General features: G+C 60.1%; 2 protein-coding genes and 1 pseudogene across 9 annotated transcripts; all 3 read right to left on the reverse strand.

Annotated features, from left to right (window-relative positions):
* Nucleotides 1-1,202: 1,202 nt before the first annotated feature.
* EGLN2 (egl-9 family hypoxia inducible factor 2) lies at nt 1,203-5,704 on the reverse strand. Of its 2 annotated transcripts, XM_026687779.2 has the most exons (6): nt 5,577-5,704; nt 4,555-5,197; nt 3,020-3,139; nt 2,509-2,645; nt 1,939-2,006; nt 1,203-1,588 (listed from the first exon to the last, which is right to left on the reverse strand). In XM_026687779.2, the coding sequence occupies exons 2-6, from the start codon at nt 4,627-4,629 to the stop codon at nt 1,539-1,541; spliced, it is 450 nt and encodes a 149-aa protein (XP_026543564.2). In that variant the 5' UTR covers nt 4,630-5,197; nt 5,577-5,704; the 3' UTR covers nt 1,203-1,538. The 2 variants fall into 2 exon arrangements, with proteins under 2 accessions (XP_026543564.2, XP_087826466.1); XM_087970340.1 differs by lacking the exons at nt 4,555-5,197; nt 5,577-5,704 and adding an exon at nt 3,379-3,643.
* Nucleotides 5,705-6,928: 1,224 nt separating this feature from the next.
* RAB4B (RAB4B, member RAS oncogene family) lies at nt 6,929-13,967 on the reverse strand. 6 transcript variants are annotated; one of them, XR_015750400.1, is made up of 8 exons: nt 13,694-13,967; nt 12,809-12,889; nt 12,426-12,540; nt 11,674-11,736; nt 11,178-11,332; nt 10,510-10,740; nt 10,270-10,411; nt 6,929-9,869 (listed from the first exon to the last, which is right to left on the reverse strand). XR_015750400.1 is itself a non-coding variant. In XM_087970342.1 (8 exons), the coding sequence occupies exons 1-7, from the start codon at nt 13,953-13,955 to the stop codon at nt 10,296-10,298; spliced, it is 888 nt and encodes a 295-aa protein (XP_087826468.1). In that variant the 5' UTR covers nt 13,956-13,967; the 3' UTR covers nt 6,929-9,869; nt 10,270-10,295. The 6 variants fall into 6 exon arrangements, 5 of the variants coding, with proteins under 5 accessions (XP_087826468.1, XP_087826467.1, XP_087826469.1 ...); XM_087970342.1 differs by lacking the exon at nt 10,510-10,740 and adding an exon at nt 10,769-10,864; XM_087970341.1 differs by lacking the exon at nt 10,510-10,740 and adding an exon at nt 10,769-10,864 and having other exon boundaries at nt 6,929-9,936.
* Nucleotides 13,968-14,522: 555 nt separating this feature from the next.
* Nucleotides 14,523-17,472, reverse strand: LOC113425567 (rho-related GTP-binding protein RhoU-like; annotated as a pseudogene). Its single transcript, XR_015750401.1, has 3 exons — nt 16,564-17,472; nt 16,314-16,372; nt 14,523-15,672 (listed from the first exon to the last, which is right to left on the reverse strand). The product of XR_015750401.1 is annotated as a rho-related GTP-binding protein RhoU-like (transcript).
* Between the last annotated feature and the right edge of the window lie 564 nt (nt 17,473-18,036).

The following is an 18,036-nucleotide window of genomic DNA, read 5'->3' on the forward strand; positions in this document are numbered from 1 at the left end:
GAGAAAACAGCCGTGTCTGATTGCTGACATTCGCAGCCAAGGGCACAGGGGCCACTTCTGGCTGAGAGGGACACCCCCCCGGCTTCCTTCTCCCTTTGTCGTTCCCCCCGCCCACCAAAAGCAAGAGATCAGGCCCACACCCCTCATCTTGTGGCCGATCTTCCCACAATAACAGGGGGGTCGCCTTCTTAGCAAAGGATGTTTTGGGCTGCAGAGGTGGATGCCCAGAAACCTGGGAGCTGCCCGGTTCCTTGTCCAGGCAGGGATCTCTCTGTATTCCCCGGCCTGCAGCCCTCCCCTCTGCCCTCCCTGCAACAGAGCCAGGGATTAAAAAGCCAGCCTGGCTGCTGCTGTTGGTCCTGCATGCTCCAGCTGCCCTGAAGAGGCTTCCCTAGAGAAAGGCCCCCACACCCCCTTTGGCCTGTTTGGGCACTTCCTGCCTCTTAGGGGGGGTCTCAGTGATCCTTGGGTGGCAAGGTAGAGAGGTGTGGATTTCGACTCCCAACATTCCCCGGCCCAACCCAGCCCCCCCCCCCACCAAGCAGGAGGCCCTGAAGACACTCTGGGGGCCTGGCCCAGCCCCCCCCCCCGCCTCCCCCGCTTCCGGCTGTGTGAGGGGGGAGAGGTTGGGGGGAGGCGCAGACCCAGTTTGGCCCAAAATGGTCGCTGACACCCCCCACCCCCCAAAGTCCCACACCTGCTTTTCAGGCACATTGCGAGTTTCCACCTCACCTGGTGTCCCTGGAGGATGCAGAGCTGAGGGGGGGAGGGGAGGCAGTTCTTCTGGCCCTCCAAATTTCCTGCCCTGGGGGTGTGTGTGCCACAAGGGGTCCCAGCCAAGTCAGCTCAAGGGCACCACCTGCTGGCCACCTCCTTGCCTGCACCCTTCATTTCTGGCTGCTCCCCAAATCACACCTCTCCCCCCCCCCATCCCCATGGACCCTCTGGAGGCCTCACAGGACAAGGAAGGAGAGAAGCGCTCAGAAGAGCAGCCCCCAATTCCACGAGGGAGGGTCTTGCCCTGGGGCTGGCAAGGCAGGCATGGGAGACGCTGCCCACCAGAAACAGACCAGGCTGACGTGGGAACAGAGCCAGCAATGGGGCATCCTGAGTGCACAGCAGTCATGGGAACGCAGCTGGGGCACCTCAAACTGGGTTGCGTGTCAAGCCCCCCCGTCTCCCCAAGAGATCAGCCAGGAGCGTTTCCAAATGAGGTATCTTTATTCCACAGCCCCCCCCTCTCTGTCTCCTCGTCCACAAAGGGGCAGCAGCAGGAGGGGGCTGCCAGGGGGTTCCCCATAGCACCCCATGTGCAAAGTGGAGCTGCATTTACGGACTGGCCAGAGCACAGCTGCACATCATAGGGCAAAGCCCACACATCCCAGCACGTAGGTAGGGTTCCTCTCTGCAGCCCAGGACCCCTCTTTCCCCCAAGACCCCCTCCCTGCATTGGGGTGTCCCAGCCCAGCCGTGGCAGCATCCTCAGGCAGCTGGGAGGGCCTTGCCAGCCAGGTTCCCACGGCAACGTCTTCCACCCGTCACGTGGGGCCGTCAGTCCCCGAAGAGGCTCCTTCCTTCCTAGCAGAAGCTGCAGGGGGAGGGGAAGAGAGGGGTTACCCTCCAGGTGCCCCCGCCCTTTCCCCCAAGCTGCCCCCACTGCTTTGCCTCCTTTTCCTGCTCCTTTCCTGGCTCCCAAAAGCCAAAGGACCCTCAAGGGGGCAGCAGCCTGTTCGCTCTCTCCTGGCCGGCCACCATCAGCCAAGCCCCTCTGGACAACAGTCTGTGGAGCTTCCAAAGCTGCCCCTGCCCCACAGCTAACTGGGCTAGCCATTCCCAGGGAAAGACCCTCCCGTGCTGCGGGCAGAGGACTCCAGGGCCCAGGCTACGGGGGGCATCCCCACGGCACCTCCGCTCAAAGGTCGCCCCTTCCCCTCTTACCCCGTTGGTGTGCCTCCTTGGCTCTGGCCCGCTCCTTGGCATCGAAGTACCAGACCGTGATGGCATACCTGGGCAGGTGGGCAGAAGGCAGGTCAGGCGGCAGCTGGGACTGGGGGAGGGGTTGAGAGAGCTGGCATGGCCTGGGATCTGATGGGGGCAGCCTCTCCAGGACAAGCCGCTCAGCAATCTCCCATCGGTGCTTCTTAGCACACACACACACACACACACACCCGCGCTGCCCCAGCCTTTCTCAGCAGGAGCCCAGAAGCCTCTGGCTGCAGCCCCCCTGGGGGAAGGGAGAGGGATCTTCTGTTCCAGCCCAGGGACCCAGGTGTCGTCTGGCTTGGCATCCCCGTCCTCCGGTCTCTTGGAGGGTGCTGCCTCTGGGCTTCCCTGCCTCTTTCCTGGGGGGCAGCTGGCCCTGAAGCCTTCCTCTTCATGAGGCGGGGGCTCCATCTGGCTACCCCCCATTGCCAAAGTGTCACTCTGCATGTCTGGGGGGAGGTGATTCATTTGCAGGCCCGGGGTGGTTCTTGCCCCAGGCCCTTCCCTCCAGCCGGTCCCCGTCACCTGGTAGCGAAGGCCGGCTTCACTTGGTGTGGGTTGCGCTGGTCGGACCAGAAGATCAGCAGCCGGTCAAAGATGGGATCGATGTTGGCCACGACCGAGCGGCCCTCTGGGAAGATCTGCAGGAGGCCCCCGTGCACCTGGGGGAGAGGGGGCCAAGGAGGGCCCTTCAGTCTGGGGGCATGGAGGCCGGGGGCATTGGAAGGGCAGCCCCTCGTCCCGGGGCTGGGTGACACCCGATCCTGGCCTCTGTCCGAGAGCCCAGCCCTTCAGCCCCCAACTGCCTTCGAGGGGAGCCCTCCACTCTTCGCAGCCTTCTAGGAGCATGGAAACCTCCCCCTTCCGCGGGGGCTTCAACCTTCCTGCTCTCCAAGACTGGCGACTCCGGTCCCTTTCCCCCTTTGCCCTGAAATGCCAGCGGAGCCTCAGTCTCGGCCCTGGCTGCTCTGAGCTGCCCCGAAGGCCAGGAGTTGCCCCCTTGCCCCCTCCTCCCGCCCCTCCCGCCACCCCCTACCTTGCTGTCCCACTTCCGGTTCAGGTAGTAGATGCAGGTGACGCAGCGCCCGTCTCCGTGGGGGTTGTCCACATGCCGCACGTAGCCCAGGCCATTGCCAGGGTAACATGCCACCATGGCCTGGGAGGCAGGAGGGGAAGGGGAACGACTGAGTAGCTGGCAAATCCACTAGGCTTGCCCCCAGAAGCCCCCTGCCCCTCTGGCCAGCTGCTTTGGCACAAATGACCGGGCCTCATAGCCCAGACCACCCTGGTAAGGCACTCCACAAGAGGCGGGGGGCAAATGCCAGGGCATGGATCTTCTGCCCCCATCAAACAGGTGCCGGGGACAAATCCTGCAGCCCCGCTGGTCTCACATACCCTCACTGCAGGCACCCCAGGAGGCCAGGCCAGGCCAGATGCCCTCCTTTCCGAGAGGAGCCCCTCCCCCACCACACACCGAGACTCCCTTCCCCTCCTTCAAGCCCAAGGCGGGCAGGAGCTATTGAGAGGCATCCCCATCATGAATTGTGGTTCATCTGAACACTGGCGGGTGGGGGGGGGGAAGCCCCACTGTGAGAGGGATGCAGTGGGCTGGCAGCACCCCCATGCAAGGCATCTGCCCTCCCTGCCCCCAAGCCCACCTCCCCCGGGCAGCCGACAGGAGGGACCCTCTCCCCACGCAGGGCTGGAGCAGCCTGTTCTCAGGAAGAGCCAGGACATCCAGTCCCCCCAGTGAGGCGGGACTTGCTCCCTCCCAGCTGGGCGGCTGCCAGCCACGTGGTGGATGTTCCCTGCAGGGTCACCCGAGGACAGGGGGGAGGAGATGCCAACTCAGGGAGCCTTTGGACTGGGCTGCAAAAGGAGGCGAAGGCAGGGCTGGTTGCCCACCTCTGAGACTCCTCTTACCCCTTCAAGGATGGGGGCACTTTGGCCAGGGTCCCTCTGGGCGCAGGCTGGCAAGACTAGCAAAAGGGAGGGGGCCTCCTCTGAGGGGCCCCACAGGCACCTAAAGTCAGGGAGGGCTGGCAGACAATTGACTGGTACCCACACAACATGGCGGGGCTCATTCCAAGCCTGGCCGATGCGCCCCACAGCCCCCCTCCCCCCCCTCCCTTCAGGGCTCAGCCCAACCAAGGGGAGAGGGGGAGGGTCAGAGATGCTTATTTGCCTTCTTGACCCGAAATCCAGGAGGGCTACTCCCATCCCCCATCCTCCACGGCTACCTGTCCTGCCCCAGGTAATAAGAGGGCATCCCTCCCTCCCAGGACACCGAGCCCGGGAAGCAGAGGCCCAAGGAAGAGCCAAAAGCCCCCAGGCCTTTCTTGGGGAGGGTCGTTTTGGTCTTGGGCCGCCTGCCCAGCTCCAAGCCCCTTCCAGCAGCAGCGGCAGCAGAGATCCCGCCCCCAGGTTAAAGCCAATGGCTTTTAGCGCCCTCCGGAGGGAGGGGACACACAGGATCACCGGAGACCAGATCCCGCGGCCTTCTCCCCCACCCTTGCGTCTGCCCGAGGGGCTGAGCCCGGGCAGCGGCCCTTCCAGCCGGCGCTCGCTCACCTTCGTCCGGCCGTTGATCTCGTAGCCGCCCAGCTGCCCGGCGCACTGCAGGATGAGCTCGTCCAGGCGGGCCATGAGGGCGCCGATGGCTCGGCAGCCGGGCTCCCGGCCCTCCACCCAGGCGACCTGGTCCCCGCGGATGCGGCGGGCGGGCCCCGCTCTGCGAAGCGCCAGCTGCCCGTCCTGGAACTTGCCGCCGCGGTGCAGTCCCTCCACTTGCGCCAGGATCTGCCCGCCCAGCGCCTCCCCGAGGAAGGCGTCCTTCACGCAGAGGCCGTAGCGAGCCAGGCAGGGCACCACGTAGTCCCGAGCCAGCCGGCCGACGGGCCCGCGCCGGAGGGTGCCGGGCTCTCCCGCGGCCGCCGCTCGGCCGAGCCCTCCGCCTCCGAGGCCCGCGCCTCCGGGCAGGGCCGCTTCAGCTCCCGGGTCAGGGCCAGCCAAAGGAGGCCCCGGACGGCCACCCCTTTGCCCGCCTGCCTGCCCTGGCCCGGGAGCAGCCCTACGGCAGGGCCCGCCGGGCGGGGGGCCTCCATCTCAGGCGCGGAGGGCGGGGGCGCGGGCCGGCAGCATCTTGCAGTCGCCAGGGCGGCCCAGCGCGGAGCCCAGGGGTCGCCGAGCAGCGGGAGGGGCCGGGCCCGGTTGCCTGCGGGAGGGAGAGGAGGGGCTGAGCTCCCAAGGGCCCCGAGCGGACTCAGCGCGGCCAACGCCCCGCATCCCCGGGAAGGAAGGAAGCGAGCCAGCGGGGAAGAGACGGTCCCAGTCAGGCCCCCGAGCGCAGGTCCCAACCTCCCCGGCCTGCGGCAGAGGCTGCCGGGACCGCGACCCCACAAACGGCGGAGAGCTGCGGGAGGGCAGCCGGAGATCCCGGCGGGACGGGCCGCTGTCCTGCGGGCCAACCGGGGCACGAAGCGGCTCCGCGAGGTCCCTCCTCCGCTGTCCTGCGAGCCGGCGGGGTCTCGGCCCCCGCCGCCGGCCCCTTCGAGCCAGCCGCGCTCTGCTCAGCGCCCCCAGGCGCTTCTCACCTGCGCTGGAGCCGCCGCTTGTGCTGCCGGGCTCTGGACAAGCGCCACCCGGGCAGCCTCCTCGCGGGAGACCCGGGAGCGAGCCGCCCCTGGTGCCGCCGCCGCCACACGGGGCCCGCGCTCGGCCCTCCGAGCAGAGGAAGCGGAAACGGAGCGCGCGGGGGTCGCTCGGGCCGCCGGTGGCGCGGCTCCTCGGTCCCCGCGCGCGCGGCGCTTGGTTTTCTGGCCGGAGCCGCTTTTCTTCCGGGAGCTCCGCAGAGCGACTCCCCGGCGTAGCCGATGGGAGCCTCTTCTGGAGCGCGGAAAGCCGAAGGGCCCGGCCCGGCGTTCTCCCGCGACCGGGACCCCCGCGTTTTTTCCCCCGCGGCAGCTCCGAGCAGACCCGGCGCCTCTTTCCAGCCAACGGAGGTGGAGGCCCGGGGCGGTGGAGCCGAGGCAGAGGGGCAGCCCCAGCGCTTCTCCCAGCTCGATCCGGCCAAACGCTCCCTCTCCAGCGTCCCCCCCGCCGCCCGGTAGGTTTTCGGAGGAGGAGTTGTTCCTCCGGGGTGGACAAAATGTTCTCACACACACAAGGCCAAGGGAAGCCAAAACGGCCAGCTTGGGTCAGCCATCAGAGGCTTCCGGGGCACAGCCGGTGAGCAAACCTCGGGGGGGGTGTGCGGCAGAGGAACTTGGGTGGTACCGGTACCAAGCACCCAAGGCAAAAGAACTCACCGACGCTTCCCAAGTGGGCACCAGCAAGGAAGCTGCGCAGGCCCAGGCATGCCATTCCCCATAGAGACCATTTCCCTCCTTTCCAGGAATTATTTGTCTTGATTTCCCAAAAGGCTGGAAAACCAAATCATTGGGGGGGGGGTGGTCTGGCAGAGGTTCCCTTCCCCACATGCTGCAGGCAAACCCATTGGGGCTCTTTCTTGCCTGCTTCCTTTCCAGGGCTCTGCCCGTCTGTGGCACCCCACTGATGCCCTGTGGCGGGAAACCGCATGCCCTGCTTGGGTCCCAAGAGAACTTTTTGGGAATACCAGAATCAGAGGCGGCGGCTGCTACCCACCAAAGGCCTTGAAGGTCTGCCTGCCCGTGTGCTTGGAGGCTTCTGGGACTATTCCTAAGCCCACCCACCTGGTTTGCAGCTCTTCCCCTGAATTGAAAAAACACCAGTGTGGGTTCCCGTTTTTTGGAGCTCAGCTAAGACGCACCTTTGCCTTCAACTCACAGTTAGTCTCATTTGTGGTCCAGGGCTTCTTCCTGGGAAGCTCCTGGTGGATCCCTGACACCCACTTGATTTGCGGATTTGGAGGCAAGAAGTTTTCATTTCGGAAGAGGTGCTCCATGGATTGACTGAGAAACGGATCTTTTTAATTGTTGCTCTTTATTTTCTGACCACGTTCATCAATTTGTCTTTTCTGTTTTAATTTTTGTTCAATTACAGGCAAGAAATGTGATACAGCATGTAAATCCTGGAGAACTCGAGTCCTCAGTCTCCTTGGTATGGTACACATGAGCCATGGTGGTGCAGTGGAATATTGCAGGCTACTTCCGCTGACTGAATCTCACCAGGCTCAAGGTTGACTCAGCCTTCCATCCTTCGGAGGTGGGCAAAATGAGGAGCCGGATTGCTGACTCTGTAAACCGCTTAGAGAGGGCTGTAAAGCCCTGTGAAGCGGTATAGAACTCTTAAGTGCTATTGCTATTGCATATATGTCCTCAGTTGATGACTTCTTGTTACAATGCTGATTTGTTATTAAAGGGTTATAGGATTTGTCTACAATGAAGACAGGAGAATCGGGGATGATCCAGTGCCTCCTTATCCCTCCCTCTCTACAGTAAAGGACAGGCTCAGCTTATGAGAGTAACAGAGTTTTGACAACTCTCCTGTCATGTTTTTCACACCATGAAAAATGATGCCAGTTTCTCCCTTGGAGTTCTTTTGCCTCTCGGTCCGTTAGAGCCTCCATTAAGGCAAACTGCAGAGCTCGCCCCTCCCATCATCTGGGGGTGACAGATTGGGGGTTCAGCCATCTTTGGAAAAATTAAAAAGTCACTTGGACCTTGCACACAAGCATGGGGGGCATTTGGCAGACGGCTTTATGACAACCAAGCGGTCCACGAGAGAGAAAGATCCATCGCCCGAGTGAAGGGAAGGAGGGAGCTTTTGGGTGGAGAAGCAGGGGAGGGTTTTCTGTACTTCCCACCAATGGCTGAACAGGGTTCTAAAAGGAGGTTGCAGATGGAGATGCAGCAGAATTCTGGGAGCTGAAATCCACAAGGCTTCCAATTGCCACAGCTACAGACCCCTGCCCTACCCACTACCCTACACCTGATCCACTTCACTCATGACGGGGAAGGGAAGAGCAGTTAGCTGAAGGTCCTGCTGATGAGATTCCCAAAGCAGACCAGCCGTGGTTAGAAACCATGGCAGCCTGGTATCTTCCACCACCGCCAGCCCTTATTCCGATCCTGCTAGCAGCCTGCCCTACATTTGAGTAGCCTTCGACCCTTCTGCTGCTTGTTACACTACATGTATTGCTTCAAAAAGAAAAAAAAAAGGCATCACAATTCTGACATTTGGAAAAGGGGGAAAAACATTTTATATATAAGTATCAGTTTCACAGCCTTAAAGTTGGAGGGAATGTTTGCATTTATAGAAAAATAATAATAATAAACCAGAAGATTTAAGTTTTAAACTGCGTGTAACTGTCAGCTGTTCAACTCTGGATGGAAGGAACTCCCCCTCCTCCTACAAAGCTTAAGGGAATCAAACCAGGGATGTAGCTGAGGTGGGCAAATGAAAGCAGGGACCCCACCTGCAAAGCTGGCCTGTTCCTGCCCTTGACACAAAAGAATAAATAACAAAGATAAACGTTACACCTAAAAGGAGAGGAAGCGAAACCTTCCCAGAGCCATCAAAACACTACACAAGGAGCAGCACAGATCCCTACATCCTAGCAGGAAGCAGAAGCAGACCCCACCTCCAGGTTCCCACCTTCCCATTATGTGGCCTTAAAACTAGGGAGGGGAAAGGAGGCGGCAAAAGTGCCCAACCTCTTCTTCTGGCAAGGCAGGAACTGCTAATAGGGACTGCCAGGTCAACCCTGCAAAACTCTACCCTTAGTTTCGCTACCTTCCTCAGTGAACCAGGGAGGACCAACAAACTCTTCCAAACCCACCTGGGCTTGCCACCACCTGGACCCAGGCTCAAAACCAGACCCCTGAGGGTCCCTGCAAATGTGGATCAACACGCAGGGAGAAAGAAATACCCACGAGAAGAGGGAGGGCGGGAGGGAGCCAGACTCCATTGGAGGGTTAAGAGAAACTGTTGTGATCCTTCTCAGAGCTGAGGGACCACGCGCAGCACTGGCCACAGGATTGAAGGACTGGGGGCAATTCCATAACCTGGTGGTTCCCCCCCACTTCTTGTGACAAAATTCAGGGCTTTGCTCTTTGGAAGTCAGTGGGACTTTTGTCTGGTCAAAGGCTCTAGAGATACGGACATCTTGCCATAGTTGAAAGCAGGCGAGAATCCAAGCTCACCCAAATGGGGCTGTCACTATCCCCACACCAGCAGAGCGGCAGGGTTCTTCTGCCGACGCTGTGGCTTCCTTGCTGTGGACCCAGCCCAGAGTAAACCACCCAGGAAGAGAGCTCAGAAAAACTGCCCAGAGGAAGCAGCTCTCTCTCCATCAATACCCTGCCACAAAAACCCAAGAACCCGTCCAACCTGCCCACTGGCCTGGCCTGGCCCCAGGAAAAGAGGCACTGGCCAAGCCTAAGATGGGCCCGGAAAGCGGAACAAGGCGTGGAAATGCCACCTTGCACAAGCAAACCTGGAGGGGAGAGCCCCTTGCCCGGGACCACACCAGCGCTCCCACCTGCCTGCAACCCCGCTCCCCCGACTTCTCCAAGCAGGTTGAGGTTCAGTGCAACGTGAAACAGGTCAAGGTCTTATGGAGGGAAGAAAGAAAGGAGAGCATCTTGGGAGGGACAGACACTCCTTCCCAATCAGAGGGATTGGCTGCTATTCAGCTGGAGGCAGCTCAGGAGCGCAGAAGGGGCCAAGAAGGCCCCACACCCTCTAGGGGCACTCCCCACCCTTGGGGGAGCAGCAGTGTGCCAGGGGACGGGTGCAGGGCCTGGCCACGGCCACTTGTGCAAACCTTCCGCTAGGGAATCTGAGAGCCCAACGCACAACCCTTCTCCTTAGGACAGGAGGCGAGGCAAGGGGCAGGAAGCGGCAGTGGCCGGGGCAGCAACAGCAGGGGGTGCAGCAGGGTCTTCAGCCCATGAGGCCTGTTGCTGTGGAGAACCAAGCGGAAAAAGAGGCTCCTCATAGCCCTGGGCCCAGAGCAGCGGAGTTCCAGCACTGAGGAGAGAGGGGGAGCATGGTGGGGCCCTGCAGAGGCACCGGTTCTTCACCCCTCCCTCTGGGGACTGGACCCGTGGCCAAAACCTCCTGACTACGGGGTGACCTGGAGATCGCCCACCAAAGCTCCCCGTGGCACTCAAAGGTGGCTGAAGGGGTCCCTGTGCGCCTCTTGCCCCTGGCTCCGATGCGTGGGGAGGGCCTAGAGGCACTCCCAGTCACCCCTTTTTCTGAGATGGAATTGGAAGAGTCCCTGCAGCCCGGGGTGCAGGAGGCACAGGCAGACGGAGGGCCCTGAATGGCAGAGTCGCTGGGGAGAAGCTCCCATCTCACCTGGCAAGCCGGTGGGGACCTGGGCCCTAGCAGGTGCACTGCTGCCGCGCCTGTGCCTGGCTGCTCCGTGGCTGCCGTGGCTGCCGCAAGGACGCATCCCCGTACTGGATCCCTGAGCCCATCCTCTCCGGGTCGAGCTCACCTGGTGGGGGAAGAGACGCTCAGGGAACACTGGTTTTGGCTAGAGTCACCCACGGCCCCCTCGGTCCCAGAGCCCCTTTGCCACGCGGGTCTACTTACCCAAAGAGAGTCTGGGCAGGCCCTCGGGCAGCTGCCTGGCCGTGGCACATCCTCCAGGCTTTGGGGGGGGGGGCCACAATTTGAACCAGCTCAAAGCCATTTTGACCCAAACCACTAAGTTGCATCTTCCTGGCCCAGGCGATTGAGGTATTAACCAAAAGACTTATACTGCTGGCTGACTGTACCACAGTTTCCATAGTTCTACCTTCAGGACTCAGGCTGTTCATAAATCTGTTAAAAATAAATAAATCTGACCCACCTGATTCGATTTTATTCAGTATGGTCCGTGCACATTTCAGAAAAGCTTCTTCTACATTTTCTCCAGTCAAGGCACTAGTCTCGAGAAACATCAGCTCTGCGGGGCAAGAAGAAGCCCCGGATTAAGACCACTGCCATAATGCTCCAATGTATGTTCTGAACCCAGATCTGAGCTTGGTTAAAGCCGCAGATGGGTGTGAGGAGCCTTCCTGCACCCCAGGACAGAAGCCCAAACCAAGGGGTGGAGAGAGGGGATTATAGTCCGGCAGGTCAATTGCATAAGTGGCCCAGGAAGGAAACTTGAGAGCAACTGCTCCCTTCTCTCTCAACCCAGCAGCATTGAGGAAAGCAAGGCTCCAGGGGTTGAGTTACATAAACACACAAACACACACACACACACACACACTCACCATTCTCTTGAGCAAAACGAGAAGCTTCCAGAAAAGTAACTTCCCGGTCAGCATCCAAATCCTTCTTGTTGCCGCACAGAATAATTACAATATTGAGGCTAGCCAGAGTCCGGGCATCAGTTAGCCAATTGGTCAAGGCATTGTAGGTCTCTCTGCTGCAAGATGGAATTGACAGGCTGGATGCCAGACAAGCAAATGCCTGCTGGGGAACTCAGGGAAGGCTTTGTCCCAGAGAGGGAAAGGAAACAGATTTCTGCGTGAGCTGCTTCCCTGGCTTCCTCCTCCATATCCCTCTGCTGTCCTACCAGTAACTGACCCCTCCCCACAGCCATTCTGTATGTCAAGATGCTCCTCTTCCCTGCAGCATAAATTTCCGCTAAGAAACAGCATCGTAGCTTTTCTTCCACAATGAAAACTGTCTGTGGGGAGCCGTAGCAGAAACTTCACAGGAATTCCTATTGCCGAAAAGCAAGAGATGGGGGTCCAATGTGCTCACCTCGTGATGTCATACACCAAAAGTGCCCCTGCTGCACCTCTGTAGTAGCTTCTAGTAACAGACCTAGGGAGAAAGTGAACAAGGCTTCATACAGCTAGGGCAGACTGGATGCAAAGCAAACTATTGAAATGGCACTTGCGCGTGCTAACTTGAACCTTATTTCTAAGTGGGTTTCCAGATGCTGAATTGTGCAGTTAGAACCAAGATCACCCTGAAGGCAATCTATTCTGTAAGTACAGAGCATTTTCTAGGCCAACATGTGGGATAGGTTTGGACTCAGACTTGCAGACAAAGCACTCTTTGTTTCAGAGAAGACTTTGAAAAACTGGAATGGCATCTGAAGCCTTGCACAAATAAGTCTCAATGGGGAGGAAACCTTCCCCCCACGTACCTTCACCTCTTTTCAAAAAGAACTTTAACAACTGAGGTATGGAAAAAATAATATCAACCAGAAAATTCAGCAGATCTTGCAAGCTGGGTGAATCAGAAGTACAATCCTTGCAGCACAGGCTCTCATGAGAATCTGCTTTATAAATATCCTACCACTGCAAATCTAAAACTAGTCACTCCAAACCCTTTAAAAATCCTTCCAGGTGCCCTTTCCCAGTTCGGCACTATCCAGGCTCGTCTCCCTGCCGGGGCTGGGCATGGAGAGCAGGGGTGTTCCCCAAAGGAGACTCCTTCTCAACGACTGGGGTGGGGGCTTCCCTCGCCAAAGCCCACAACGGCCAGACCCCTCAGCCCCTGCTTACCTGAACCGCTCCTGCCCAGCCGTGTCCCAGATCTGCAGCTTCACCGTTTTGCCGCCCACGGTCACCACCTTCGACCCGAATTCCACCCCGATGGTGTGGTTGGAGTCCTGCTTAACTGCCGGGGGCCGAGAGGGACAAGGGGGCAGCGGATCAGGCGGGGAAGCCCGGGGACTTAAACGGAGGGCGGGGGGGGGGCTCAGAGAGCGACCTCTGTGGCTCCGTCGCTCGGAGAGGAACCGGGAGGCGCCGTCTGCCCGCAGCCGGAGTCGGCTGGATGGGCGGAGCCACAGCCGCCCGGGGGCTCCGGTCGGGGCCTTCCCTCCCGCCCCCGAGCACCCCTGGCCAGCCCCCGCCCCGAACGCCGTGACGTCCAGGCGACTCACACTTGCTCTCGATGAACTGGTGCAGCAGGCAGGACTTGCCGGTGCCGGCGCTGCCGATCACCAGGAACTTGAAGAGGAAGTCTGCGGGGAGACAGAGAGACGGGAGGCAGCCCTTGCAGAGGCCCCCGCCGAGACCCCCTCCGGCCCCGCCGCGACCCCGCCGCCCACGCACCGTAGGTCTCCGACATGGCGAGCGACGCGGCGGCCCTCACCCCCTCCTCCGCCCGCCCGCCCGCCCGCCGGCCTCGTCGCGCAATATGGCGGCGCCCAAGGAGCCGGCCGAGACGGGCGTCGCGGGGAGAAGACGTCAGCGGCCAAGCCAATGAGAGCGGAGGCTCAGGCCGTGCCGCCAATCAGAGGAAAGCTGCTTGGACGGAGGTTATAAAAAGGGTAGCGCGTCGGAAGGAGCTCAGACCGCCCGGGGGGGGGGTCTGGCGGTGCGTCTCCGTGGCTCGTGGTGGACTTCTCGCTCCCGTCTGCCTTTATTCAGCCGTCGATCGAATGCGTTATTTGGGTGGCTCCGCGAAACATCACGGCTGGCTCTCGGCCAGAAAGGCGCTTGCCTGCCTCCCTTCCAAGGTCTCCGGGGTGAAACCCGCGCGCCTTTTTCTCTCCATCCGAGCATTGGTCGTCCGAGCAGGGCCTGGCCCTAACCCTCCCCATGCAAAGTGTTCCCTTCCTCCAGCCAAGGCCTTAATCTGCCTTCACGTTTGATCAATATCTCAGCCTAAAACAACCCTATGCTCTCATGTACTCACTCACTCGGGTGGTTGGGCCAGGAGATCGGGGACAATGAAGGAACCAAGGCCAAGCCACAAAGGGCAAAATGCGCTGACTGGCAGCAGAGGCCCATGTGTAGACACAGACACAGACTGGGCAGCCCACCTTGGCCTGGTGGAATATTTCCCCACCCGTGGGGAGACACTGGGAAGGTGGCTGGACCCTCTTTGCACCTCACTGAGCCTTTCCCCTCCTGCCCCGCAGGCTCCTGCAAGCCCGCTCTGGGAGACAAGTTGCTCTTGGCATGAACACCCTGTCTCTGCCAGGGAAACAGCCATGCCCGCCAGGTGCTCAGGGAAAAGGCACAACAAGGCACTTCCTCCTGAGTCCTGCAGCAGGCAGGGAGAGGGAAGGGTTCCGAGAGCATTTAAGGATACATAGGAGCTCCCCACCCAGCTGGGTCTGGATGTCTTACCTCCCTCTCCTCATCTGGCATTCTTTATCTTGAGCAAGTCAGCGCTGTTGTGTGAGTCACCTGTTTTGGATTGGGCAGTTTTCAGGACTGGGGGAGTTAGAAGCAGGTTGGCCTGAAAGGGCCTGGATTGACGGCAGGTTGAACAGCTGCTGCTCTTAGGTACACATTTCCTCCCTCATTATCAACAAGCTTTACTTCAACCCCTGCTCCGGTTAATACTAACCTTGAAAGCTACATTACATCTTGCAAAGTGCATGATGCTGCCCAGGCCATAGACTTAATTTTTAGTGCTCCTCCTGTGTGCAGAAAGCTCTTCTTTACTAGCATTGATGATGTTACCTAGTTTGGGTAACGAAACCAGCTCAGCGCCATGTTCTTACAGAATACCTCCACCTCGGGTTTCAAGGAAGAGTATATTCCCAAATACTTTTAGGGGAAAATACATTTAAATAGATAATGGTTGTAAAGAAAATGCAGAAAGAAAATATTTAGTGAAAAAAGCCCAGGGAAATGGAAATATTGCATCACCTCAAACTGTTTCTTTCATAAAGATATTAAGGCAGGGCGATCAACTGGCACCGGGCACTCCAGTCTGTGAGGCTGCAGTGATTACAGCTGGAAGATCAGCAGGATAAAGAGAGGCTGGGATTAATAACCCCCAGCCTCATCCCTAAGGGATCCCAAGGTAGAGGAGAGGTCTAAAAGTCTGAAGGCTACGCCAGGACAAGGGCTCTGAGATGAAGGCCTGGGATTGGCCTATCGCATGTCATTCTTTTAAAAAAAAACAAGGCAGTTAGCACTGTTCTCTGAGGCATTTTGTTAACCATATTTTTTAAAGCATGTCATTTCACTTCCAAAAATCATACCATTGGATGGTGCATTTCTGTTTATAATAAAATCAGTTCCTTGGTCAAAACTTTGCACTGTCATTTGGGATGACGATGACCACAGGCGCTCCAGTTGGTTCTGCCCCTGGAGGACCCAGGGCCATTTCTTCCCTTTTTTTGCGCTCAGCGAGAGAGAACAGCTTGGAACTGTCCTTCCCTCGGCACTTAGGAGGGAGAGCTTGAGGCTTTGGCCGCAAAGGGCAGGCCAGGGAGGGGCATGATGCTTCAGGAGGGGCATCGCCCTGGGCTTCTGGACCCCCGACCCAGGACCAATGCACCAGTTCATGAAGGATCCCGGCATCCCTGGGGCGGGGGGAGGGAGGATGCTGACCCCAGCGCTACCATACACAAACGTACTTGTTCCACCAGTCTTTCGAAAGGGCCCAGATGCAGCTGGGGGGGCTCCTCTGCCCCTTGGGGCCTTCACCAGCCCGCAGCCCCAACACAATAGCAGTGTCAAAGACTTCCTTCAGATTCTGCTGGGTGAGGGCCGAGCACTCCACGTAGCCGGCCATGCCCAGCTTCCTGGCCAGAGACCGGGCGGCCGTAGGAGGCACCGGCTTCTCCTGGTGCCGGGAGAGGGCAATCAGCATCTTGACATCCTGGCGCAGGTCTGACTGGGTCCCCACCAGCAGCACCGGGGCGGAAGGGCAGTGGCGACGCACCTCCGGGTACCACTTGTCCACAATGTTCTGGAAGGAAGTGGGTGCCACCACGCTGAAGCAGAGCAGGCAGACGTCGGCCTTTGGGCAGCAGGCCTGCCACAAGGCGTCAAATTCATCCTGGCAGCAGAGCAGGGAAGGGTACAGTGTGAGGGGAGGCTGGCCACTCACTCCTAGAGTTCCCTCCCACTCCAGTCCAGGGCCCAGCCTTGGCCTTTGCAAATAGATGCTTAGGGCAAACCCGATTGGAAGCCTGGCCAAAGTTCAGGTTGGATGCAATACCAACATCACAGCTTGGACAGGAGGCCCTTAAAGCCCTGTCCCCAGCCTCCTGTGAACAGGCCAGAGAACTCCAGTTGCTCATTGCATGAATAGTGTTGTAATCATTGGGACATTGAGTGTGTCTGGGTGTGTGCAGAGTGCCTGTCTCTGCCCCCTACCCACCCGCACTGCTGGGGGGATGAAAAGAAAGTGGAGGCCAGCGAAGACCCCACCCAATCTCTTTGGAGTGGGGATCTGGGGACCGGGGTGTTTCCCAGGTGGGAGTAAAGCAGAGCGGGGCCCAAAGAGAGCAGGGCCGCCCCCGCTCCGTTGGGGATCCCGCCCGGGGAGGCTGCTCGCTTCCAAAGGACCCCAGGAGCCACAGCCGCGTTCGCCGGATCCACTTTTGCGAGGCGCCTGGAGCCGAAGGCCGTCGATCCCGGCCGCGAGAACAACGCCAAGCGCGGCAGCCTGAATTCCTCGGCTGGACAAGTCCTTACCTGCCCGGCCGTGTCGCACAGCTGGAGACGGATGGGGGCGCCGTCCACCTGGACCACAGCTGGGGAAACACAACAGGCGCTCCGCTTAGCCGACAGAAGCGGGAGGGGACCCGCCGACGCGGCGCTGAGCCCCTCCTCGCCGGGCCTCCCCAAAGACTCTGCTCCGGCGCCCCCGGGCCCTCCGCCCCCTGCGCACGCGGCGCCGGCCTAGGGCAGCGCCCTCCCCGTGGCGGAGCCGCCGCGACGGTACCCGAGAAGCGGTCGAGGGCCGTGGGCACGTAGCGCGGGGAAGCCGTTGGTGCTGTAGCTGAGCGCCAGGCTGGTTTTGCCCACCGCGCCGTCGCCCAGCAACACGCACCCAAGCCCCGCAGCGGCCGCCACCGACGGGGTCGGGGTCGGTGCGGAGGCACCGGCGGCACCGGCATCGGCGAACCGTCGGAGTGCAGCGGCGACTGTGGCGCTCGGCGGCAGCTGGAAGGCGAGAAGCCTCATTTGCCTGGCCACGCCCCCGGGGCGCGGACCTCCAGCACCTGCACCCGAGACCCGCCGGCCTTGAGCACGCCGCCGACAGCCCGAGGGCGGGGGGAGGGAGGCCCGTCCGCGCCTTCGAGCAGGGGGCTCAGGCGAGCGTCGGCTTCTTCCCTCCGCGCTCCCAGCGGTCCGCCAGGCAGCGCAGCCCCGGGGCAAGGGGCTTGGCCTCCCTGCCCAGGAAGAACTCCAGCTCCCCCAGCCCCACCGCGGAGGGGGCTCGGTGCTCTGCCCGGGAAAATCTGGCGAGGTCGCCCAGGAAGGCAGCACTCTGCTCATGCTCAGAAGCCAGATCTTCCTTCGTGGTCCCTGGTCGAGATCCCATCTAGGCTTTTCCACGTGAATCGAAAACATCTCTTCCGCGCTAAGCTTTTTTATTGTGAGGTTGGGGGCGTTTTCCCCCCCTGCTTTTCCTCTTCTTGGGGTTGGGTGTCCCTGCAGGAAATGCCCAAAGTTTGTCTTGGCAGACTCCCAATCCGCTCCCAGCATGCCCTGCCCCACCCCCACCCGGCGGATCCTGCAAAACCCGTTTGGCAAGGAACACCTCCATCGCCCTGGGCAGGGATCCCGAAAGGAAAACAGCAGAGCTGGGCAAGAGGCAGGCAAACCTCAGGTAGCCCAGCCAATCCTGGGTCTTGGGAGCACAGAACCCACCCGGCCCCCCTCCCCAGGAGGTCCCCAGGCAGGCAGAGCATCTGATTAGACTTTGGGCAGCGGGAGCTCCAGTGCCACCCGGCAACCCACCCCACAAGCTCCAAGCTGCCATTTTGCCTGGCCGGTCAGGAAGCCAAAGCTGGAAAGAGCTGAGCTTCGGCTGGGGACCGATGACCCCTCCTACTAGGGAGGGGGCCCAAGCAGAGGGCCTTTTGGGGGGGGGGTTAGCCATGGGAGCCAGAGCAGATCTGTTATTCAGAGACAGGCAGAGGAGTAGCATCCATTGGGTGAAGCCCCTCTGGGTTGGATAAAGCATCTTCCTGAAGTCTTGAGTGGGATACAGCCACCCCCCACCCCCAAATGGATGCCCCAACCCTGTCAGGCTTTTGCAAGGCCCTGGAGACCTGACATTTTCCCAGTCGCTGCTGCAATTGGAGTGGTTGTAACCTTGGGTGATCTGTCTTCATCCCTGCATGCAATTGAGAATAAACACCTGCCCTTAAGCAGCGCCTGCCAGGGTTCCCTTTCTTGGGGATTAAGC

Source organism: Notechis scutatus, chromosome 8 (assembly GCF_049901735.1).
Source record: "Notechis scutatus isolate UNSWTSFEM ecotype Mainland chromosome 8, rNotScu1.2, whole genome shotgun sequence".
NCBI lineage: Eukaryota > Metazoa > Chordata > Lepidosauria > Squamata > Elapidae > Notechis > Notechis scutatus.

What these genes read in the sequence shown, in the direction of transcription:
- EGLN2 (XM_026687779.2), bottom strand. Translation starts at nt 4,629, where the DNA reads ATGGCCCGCCTGGACGAGCTCATCCTGCAGTGCGCCGGGCAGCTGGGC. An exon ending in AAGCCGGCCTTCGCTACCAG is followed by an intron (nt 2,007 to 2,508) that starts GTGACGGGGACC and finishes CCACCTGCCCAG; the next exon opens with GTATGCCATCACGGTCTGGT. An exon ending in CAAGGAGGCACACCAACGGG is followed by an intron (nt 1,589 to 1,938) that starts GTAAGAGGGGAA and finishes CTCCCCCTGCAG; the next exon opens with CTTCTGCTAGGAAGGAAGGA.
- RAB4B (XM_087970342.1), bottom strand. Translation starts at nt 13,955, where the DNA reads ATGCTCTCGGAACCCTTCCCTCTCCCTGCCTGCTGCAGGACTCAGGAG. An exon ending in CCAGTTCATCGAGAGCAAGT is followed by an intron (nt 12,541 to 12,808) that starts GTGAGTCGCCTG and finishes GGCCCCCGGCAG; the next exon opens with TTAAGCAGGACTCCAACCAC. An exon ending in ACTGAATAAAATCGAATCAG is followed by an intron (nt 10,412 to 10,768) that starts GTGGGTCAGATT and finishes TTCCCCCACCAG; the next exon opens with GTGAGCTCGACCCGGAGAGG.